This window comes from Coloeus monedula (assembly GCF_965178545.1).
Source record: "Coloeus monedula genome assembly, chromosome: 6".
Taxonomy (NCBI): domain Eukaryota; kingdom Metazoa; phylum Chordata; class Aves; order Passeriformes; family Corvidae; genus Coloeus; species Coloeus monedula.
Window position 1 is genome coordinate 41,913,619 of NC_138786.1, and position 8,050 is coordinate 41,921,668.

At 39.6% G+C, this 8,050-nt stretch overlaps 1 protein-coding gene across 6 annotated transcripts in view; it reads left to right on the forward strand.

Moving 5' to 3' along the window:
- Positions 1 to 968, forward strand: part of TTLL5 (tubulin tyrosine ligase like 5) — a 130,077-nt gene extending 129,109 nt beyond the window's left edge. For 5 of the 6 annotated variants that reach the window (XM_082284295.1, XM_082284294.1, XM_082284296.1 and 2 more), the window contains 2 exons: positions 406 to 442; positions 525 to 968. In XM_082284295.1, coding sequence (XP_082140421.1) covers positions 406 to 442; positions 525 to 570 — 83 coding nt within the window. In that variant the 3' untranslated portion in view covers positions 571 to 968. Of the gene's footprint in view, positions 1 to 405 lie in introns of all 6 variants that reach the window. The other variant, XR_014226539.1, reaches the window with a different exon arrangement.
- The last annotated feature ends 7,082 nt before the right edge of the window (positions 969 to 8,050 follow it).

The window sequence follows — 8,050 nt, forward strand, 5'->3', positions numbered from 1 at the left end:
GCACCAAGGTCCTCAGTATGTGTTGGAGTGGAGAAGTAAACTCCCATGCAAGCAAATGAGTAAAAGACCCAAAGAGAGAGCTAAAGCATACTGATATGGGAGAAGGATTTAGAGGAAGGTGCATGTGAAGAGATGAGTCATGTGAGTCAGAAGCGAGACTGAAGAAGGTATTCTGGTGCTTAGGCGGAATACCAAGAGTACTTTTTCACACAGTAGCTTACTAAGTTAGGTTTTGTTATCCTGGTCTGTGATCTCATCTATTATGGCAGAGAGGTTGTATGATAGGGATGCCCAGGTTTCTGGCGATGGCTGAGATTTGCAGAGCAGTGCAGCAGTTTTTCCCACAAAACAGTCCTCCATGATTACTCAAAAGCTTTGAGTAAAACAACTTTGGTCTTTTTCCAGGTTCTGCTCGCAGAGAAGGATTAACACAGAACACCAGGTGAGGAATCCTGGGCATTGCTTCATGTATGGGACAGAGGAAGAAGCAGCAGTGACTTCATACCATCACATTCCCATAACAGCCAAAAAGAGAGAAGAGGAGGCCTTGATAAGACGGCAACCCACTGAAGAGAGTATCTAAACATCTGTGAAAGCAGACTGTGGTGATACACCTGCAAGCTGAGGTGAATGAATGCTTCTAAAAGCTTCTGCTGCTGAGTCTTTGGGTCCCTTGCTTCCATTTCTTCCTGATCACTAACTGTGAGATCTTTCTGTAAGACAAGTGATCTTTCCTCCAGCTGTTCTTCCTAAAGTCCAGGTTTGAACATAAAGTCTCATTTGCTCAGCCATTTCAGTCTGTTCTAGTCTGGTAACAGCCAAGATTCCATGCTTTCATCACATGGCAACCATCAGCAGGGAAAAATATTAGAATATGTGACTGGAGATGTCTGTGTTGGTTGCCATCTTGAATTTTGGCACAGAGCCATAGAAATGATCCATTTAAATAAAGTAATTTCATTTGTTTGTTTTGGTTGTAATTTCAGTTATTAATTCACACACCCAAAATATTTGCTGTTGTTCTACTGGACAGGATGTAAAAACCTGTCTTTGTTTCACAGTGGGATGCTTGTATTCTGTGTGGCGTATTTTGTATTTTGATTTCTGTTTGGTTAGACTTTGTAAACTTTTAAAATTGGCTGATGTTTTCAGACCCAAGCTTGAACTCTGAGGCCCAGGTGGCTCTTATCAGTTACAATAGTGTCTTGGTGAAGCACTCCAGTTAAAATTTGCCTAGTGCTATGAAAGTTAGTTTGCTTGTGTTAGAAAACAATGTCAGCAGCTGGAAAATGTATTGGAGAGAAGATCCATCCATCCTTAAAATGAACAGGAAGGAGCTTCAGCTCTGGCTCTTTGTTGGTGCCAGGTTAAAGGAAAACTCAGTATTTTGCAACTTCTGCCTTGTCCAACAGCAAAGGATGTGATTGATAGTTCTCAAAGGTAAAAAATCTCCTGTTGCTTGTATCAGAGTCTTCAGAGACTGGATTCAACATCCTGTTTGATCTCTTTTCTTACTCCACATTCCCCTGTCATTTCTAGTTTGTACAGTCAATATTAAGAGATCATTCTAATGTGTTGACAAGTAGATAGTGATCAACCCAAAGGGCTGACAGAAGAAACTTTATCAGAGACAGAAGGTGTTTTCTCTTGAAATGATTGTATGTGTGTTCACTCTTGGATTCCACATATTTTCTGTCACTCAAGACAAGATAAATTATAAGAAGTTTAAATAATTATGTTCATACCTTATTAGTTTCACCATCACTTGCTTCAGGCATGAATTTATAGGACAGAACATGCATTTTTCTATTTCTGGTACACTCACTCATATGACACATTGAATACTTCACTTGTCCAAAATGCAGCTCTGTGGTGCAGCTGTTCCCTTCATTAGCTTATCTTTCATTTTCATGAGCCAGTCATGATCATGTTCACTTTCTTCACATTTTTGTTGGCTCATGATTACTGAAAATTTAGTTGCAGAAGTTGTTACTTCAGACTTGTGCACATTCTTAGCAGCTGTGGGCTTCAAGACCTTAGGTCTGTCTTCTCACAGCCTACTCTGCTATGTGTGGTATTGGCTATCGCCTCCAGCTTGGTTGGAGGGGCTATTTCCAGGTAAGATTTAGCTTCCGTGAATAACAATTCCATTCCTTTCTTCCTCCCAATGTATCTGAGCTATCCTTATTCCACTGAGCTTTATCTACAGGACTGAGTAGCTGTAGAATATACATCCTTGTGGAACTCTCATCTCTGCTTTTGTTCTCTAGTTTGTTGGTTCAGGTTATCACAGCCATCACTGAAAACTGTAGAGAGGTTTGGAGGGCAGAGATTTAGCTAGCTCAGGAAAGGTGATTGTCTTATAGGAATCATTGTCAGAAGCAACATTCTTACATCTTTGTCAAGAAAATTGCCAGTTAGTGCTGCCTTACTATGAACACAGGTGAATTGTTTTGTCAGCTTTGCCAGTCTTGCACCCACTCATTTTGGGATAATGATTTGAACGTGGTTACAGACATTTTTCCTGAACTTCTTTGCATTGCATGTTAGATGTAGCCAACCCCCACATCTGTAACTGTGATGGCTTAATATCAGTATATTAAATATCCTATCTCTAAGATTTTTTAAATATTCAGGAAAACGCACAGGGCAGTCTAAGACCCTCGTTTTGGGGGAATGAACTTTGTCAGCATCGGGAGCAGGGAAGACTTTCATCCTTTTGCCTGAGAAAATTTTTCTTTGCTTCTGACAAATTAAAAAAACCAACCCAGGAGTATCAAGACTGGTCCTTTACCTGAAGCCAAACACCTAGACCTAGAATTCCTGTTTATTCTCAGGATGTGCTCAGCCAGAGCATGAAAGGACACAGCAGTATTCCTTTGTCTTGAGCATCTGCTGATCCCATCTCTGAACACAAATGCTGTTACACTGGGAACATGTGCAATAGAGAATCAGGAACAAATTCTGTGATTCCAGCCTCTTTTTTTCCACCTCCCTGTGTTCTTCAGCCTGGAGTCTGTATGTCTTTGTGCATGGTGTACTGAAGGGTAACATATATTTTGTCACTTTGCAGCTCTGCTATCTCCGTGTCTGTCCTTTCCATAAGCCTCTGAGTGCTGCAATTAACAGATTCAGTGGGCAAGCGTAGAACTGTTTCCCACCCATCTTGGGAGAGAAGGCATTTTACAGGAAGTGTTTTCTACTACAAGGGAGGGAACTAGAATAGCAAACCATTTTGGATATATAATAGTTGCAGTGTGATCCTCAAGTGTGGTTTATTTTTTCTCTGCATTCATCAATGGTTCCATCAAAGTGTCCTTCTTCACTGCAAGAAAATTAGCAGTAGAAAGCCCCAAAATCATTCAGCATCTATTTTAGTGGTGACAGTGAATAATGTAATCAAAGGATCCCCCTTTTCTGTGGTGTTTGTATCACATCTAAATTACAGAGCCTGTTTTAGTGACAGAGAATCAGGCTTGTTACTCTCGAAAGGAGTAATGTGCACATCAGTGTCCTGGAGGCTGAGGTAATGAAGAGTTCATACAGCATTTTGTGCTGTGTTTAGGTAATGAGCATACCACAACATAAAAATTAAGGGGAGGGATATAAGATTCTCTCCTTTCAGAAGAGCTGACTTGCGCTCAATACATGAAGTATCAAGTTTCCCTTTAACATATTTTATCTTGACCTTTAAAACAGTCTCACAAGGCATGTGAGTGCCATCAGTGGGAGATCATGTTGTGACCCTAGACAAACCACTTAGTCTTGGATGCCAACAAGATGTACTGAAATTTCTATTCTCAAGACTAGGTATGTTTTTGGACAATCATGATTTGCTGGAAATGCTCCTCACTATGATGCCTGCAAGGTCAACAGGTGTATCTCTGATACTGGTTCCACATTGTGGAAGGAAGTTTTGGTATCAAGACCTTTGTTTACTAGTAGGAATCTGCTGTGCCTTTCCCTCACAATGGATACTCTCTATATGCATGGAGTTGAATGGCTGGCAGTGCTAGACCATTCTTCTTTACCTGAGGAGCTCATTAATGTACAGATGACTTTACAGAACAGACTTGGATTCTCAGCATGCATTCTCTCAGGCCTGTACCTTACAATACTATTGTATTGTACTAATACAATAGTTCCAGTAATTCTGGATTATTTGCTGGAAACAAAAGTAGTTTGGCTCCTGTTTTATTTTTTAAGGTTTACTTGATAAAACTGCCAAGGACTTTTTTCCTCTGTCAGTTCTTATATTTGCTGATAATCCTAGGCTCACTGATTCTGAATGGGCTATTTGCTGGTGTATAAATAGTTGGATTTTTTTGGTTGCAGTAAATGGCTGATTGATCCTCTTCAAATTATTTCCTTTCTGAACACATTATTCCCGGGGTTCTGTCATAAGTTTCTTCCAAAAGAAGCTTCTGAACTTTACTTAAATCTGGGACTGGACTCTCTTTCCTTCTAGAACCTCATGTTTCTAGAACTGAGACATCCTTGTTTATACCAAACATTGGGAGAACCTTTTTCAGCTTTATAGAACTGAGATTGCTTATACCAACAGCTTAGCGTTCATAGTTCTCTTAATGCAGAAAGTGGTTAATTGGAAAAGAGATGAGCAAGGAAGTGTGTAAGGGAGAAGTTGAAAAAAGGAGAAGTTGTTCACAATCATGCCCGCTAGAAGTAGGAGCATCAAGTGAAACTAACAGATACAAGTTTCAAAGAAAAAAAAACAAAGAAAGTTGGGGGGGGGGGGAAATGAGATGGCAACTTTAACTTTTTTCCACTTAATTGACCGTGGAATTTCTTGTTACAAGATGTGGATACTAAAAAGGGTATGTGGTTCAAAAAGACAAGTAGACAAATCCATGAAAAAGTAATCTGTTAGGGCATAGTAAATATTAAAACTGAAAAAAGGAAGTTTCTAAGACTTTTCAAATGACTGTTCTGGGGAAGTCTCACAATGGGCTTTTCTGATTTTTAACTTGTCTGTTAGGCGTGGACTGTTGACGTCTGTTCAACAAGAGCTGGCCCTAGGTGGTCTTGTAGTCTGACTTTGTGGGTTTTTTATTTTGACAGTTGCAGTACAGACTACTAGAACAGCCAAGACAAAGCTACTTTCATGACAGTGCCATGTTCCACCAGAATTCATCCTGCAGAGTTTTCTTAAGAAAAGTGTCTATTGCTGCCATATGCCAAGTTGTCACATGCAACTTGTCAGTGCTTTCACCTGGGTGGGCACTATATATTGCAGAGCCTTTCAGAATGATGAAACTTCTAGAAGAACATAAAGGACACCAAGATTGACCTCTAGACAAATTGTGATTTTGGAGGAAAATAGGTTGCTCTATATAAGTTATCCATAATGTGATCCTTGTAAATGGTTAATCGCAGAAATATGGAAAAAAAACCTTTCCACTAACTGAAGCTTTTAAGTTATTTTATTCATATGCATTTAACTTCTTGCCATCTTTGTCTTCCAAAGAGCTCGAGTGCAGAGCACCCTTAAGGTGCACACCACAGCATGTCTTAATGAACCTGGTAACTTGTTCCTTCCCAGTTTAGAACACTGCTGTCCTTTCTCAAAGAATGAAGTTTTCCTGCTGACTTAGAAATGAGTAGTTAGGAAATGCAGACTGATCTCAAAGTTGTTGGATTCTGAGTCTTCCTCTGCAGTTGTAATGCAAGAGAACAGCTCCACTGAAATGAAGGTGACAAATGACACCAAGTCTGCCCTGAGGAGTGTCCTCTGTTACCTTACCAAAAAAGGATTTTATTGGCCCTCATTGAAATGAAGTTTTCACTGCTGTTTTGAATTAAAAGGAAAGAATCACTGATCACTGTGGAGACCCTGGTATGAAGCCTTTGCCAGTGGTATTCAGTGAATCATAGTGGTTCCCAAGGGAAAAGACTATACTTAACAGGGCCTCTTCTTTACAAGTCCACACAGTGAGCTTGAGAAATCTTATATTCTTTGAAAAGAAGTGGCTTCTTTATCTGACCTATCAGACAAACAGATCAAATTGGCCTTAAAAAGACCAAATTTGATGCAGCTGTTAAGTATTTAGGGGCTGTTAAAAATGCATCTTTTATTAACAAAGTTTTTATCATTTGTTTAGGGCAGATGAAAGAGGTGCTGTTATCTCTAAAAGCAATTTCAACACTGTATTTGGCCTTTTGCCTTCTGCTGCTCTGGGGTGTGCAACAGAAGACAACCCCAGAATATTAGTTCAATTTGGTGCCCCTGCAAGAATATTTTAGAAAATATTATTTCACCATAGTTATAGCAATGGCAAAATGTAGATTCCTTCCTCCACACAAAGGGGAGACAAGTTACAGTACTCAGTGTAGTTATGTTCCAAAGTCATAAAATCTCCCCCCAAAATATTTTGGGGTTATTGAGCTGATCTCTATATCTTGAGTATTATCATGTCAAATATCAGGAGGGAGTCTTTGAAAAGTTTCTGGACTGACAAGTCAAAATGTTCGACTGTCATCACTCCCTTGTTCTACTATAAAACTGTTTATTTCTGAGTCTAGGGAAGAAAAATGACAAGGGATTTTTTCCACACTGTTTCCAGTAATTATTGTATAGGAGTTACCTAATGGTTTTGCCTTATTTATATGATGTTCTGAAAATGTTATGCTGTGCCAGATATATTTAATATAATATATTTAATACACCTAGGATATCTTGATACACCATTCTTCAAGGTGCAGATGGAGAGCTGTGAATCTACTGGGAAGTTGTAGGCATCCCATTGGTGCCACTACTTACATTACTCATGCTTCCAGTTGCATAATGCTTCCCCCATTCAAACTGGGATTGCCTTCCTGAAAGTGTTTTTTCCACTATTTCTAATTCCAGAAATTCAGTGTGGAATACATTTTGTCTGTGATACCAGCCTGGATTTTTTTTTCTTATCCACAGACTTACAAAACTCATGTCTTCATATCTGTAGTAAAACTTTCTTTTGAAAATTATCTAGGAATAAAGATTGGTGGCTCTTTCTGCCTAATTTTGGCCCAGTCTTTTGAATGAGGGCTTTTGCTGAAGGCAGGTAAAGTTGATAAAAATGAAGACAATTTAAAATATGTATTCAGCACATTGTAACTGCTGCCACACCACACTTTCCTGAGATTTTATTGCTGTCTCTTTTATTTTGTTTCTCTTTGTTTGCTCTGTTTGTTTGTTTCCAGTTCTTCAGATTAGCATGACAGAGCACTTAGCTTGGTAGTATCTAAATGAGATCTTCAGATCCTGAAGCATACTTAGAGATTTTTGTAGCAAGTCTCCTTTGAGGGGACAGATGTCAAATTGTGCCATGCAAGGCAGCTTGTTGCAAGCTGGATGTCTTTCAGTCTCTTGTGAATCAGACTGTCTGCTACTGCTTTCCCCCACAAGTGAAGTTTCTTACAAATCCTTGAAAACAGTGGATTTCTCCCAAGCATGTAGTCAACCTGCAAGAGTGTTTCAGCACTTCAAAAGGCCAAATTTTTTGTTTCAAGAAAGGGCCAGAACATGGTTACCAAGACATTCCCCAGTCATTACACTACATGCATTGCACAAATCCTGTAAGATTTGCCCCTGGCTGCACAGCAGATCTTTGTTTTGTCTGCTTCCTGAAGAGGATAATAACTTCAGGAGAAAAAAGAAATCCTTCCTGAAAAATGTCAGGAAATCTGGTTTGATATGACCCAGCTGGTTTCTTTCATCAAGTGATGTACATGCACTGGCCACAATACATTATTATAATGCCTCATTTCTGAATCTGATGAATGAATATCTAAACAGCTAGTGAGAAATGGCTGAGTGTTGGCGGACCAGAAAAAGGAAGTCCACTTTGCTTTCTGCAACACATCTAAGCCTACATGTTAATTATTTCCTGTATTGGCCCCTGTGGACAGCAATGAGGTATCTTCTTCCTTTTCTTCCATCACACGTGAAGGATGGGATGCCATCCAGAGGGACATGGACAAACTCAAGAAGTGGGGCCATGGGAATCTCATGAGGTTTAACAAGGCCAAGTACAAGGTGCTGCACCTGGGT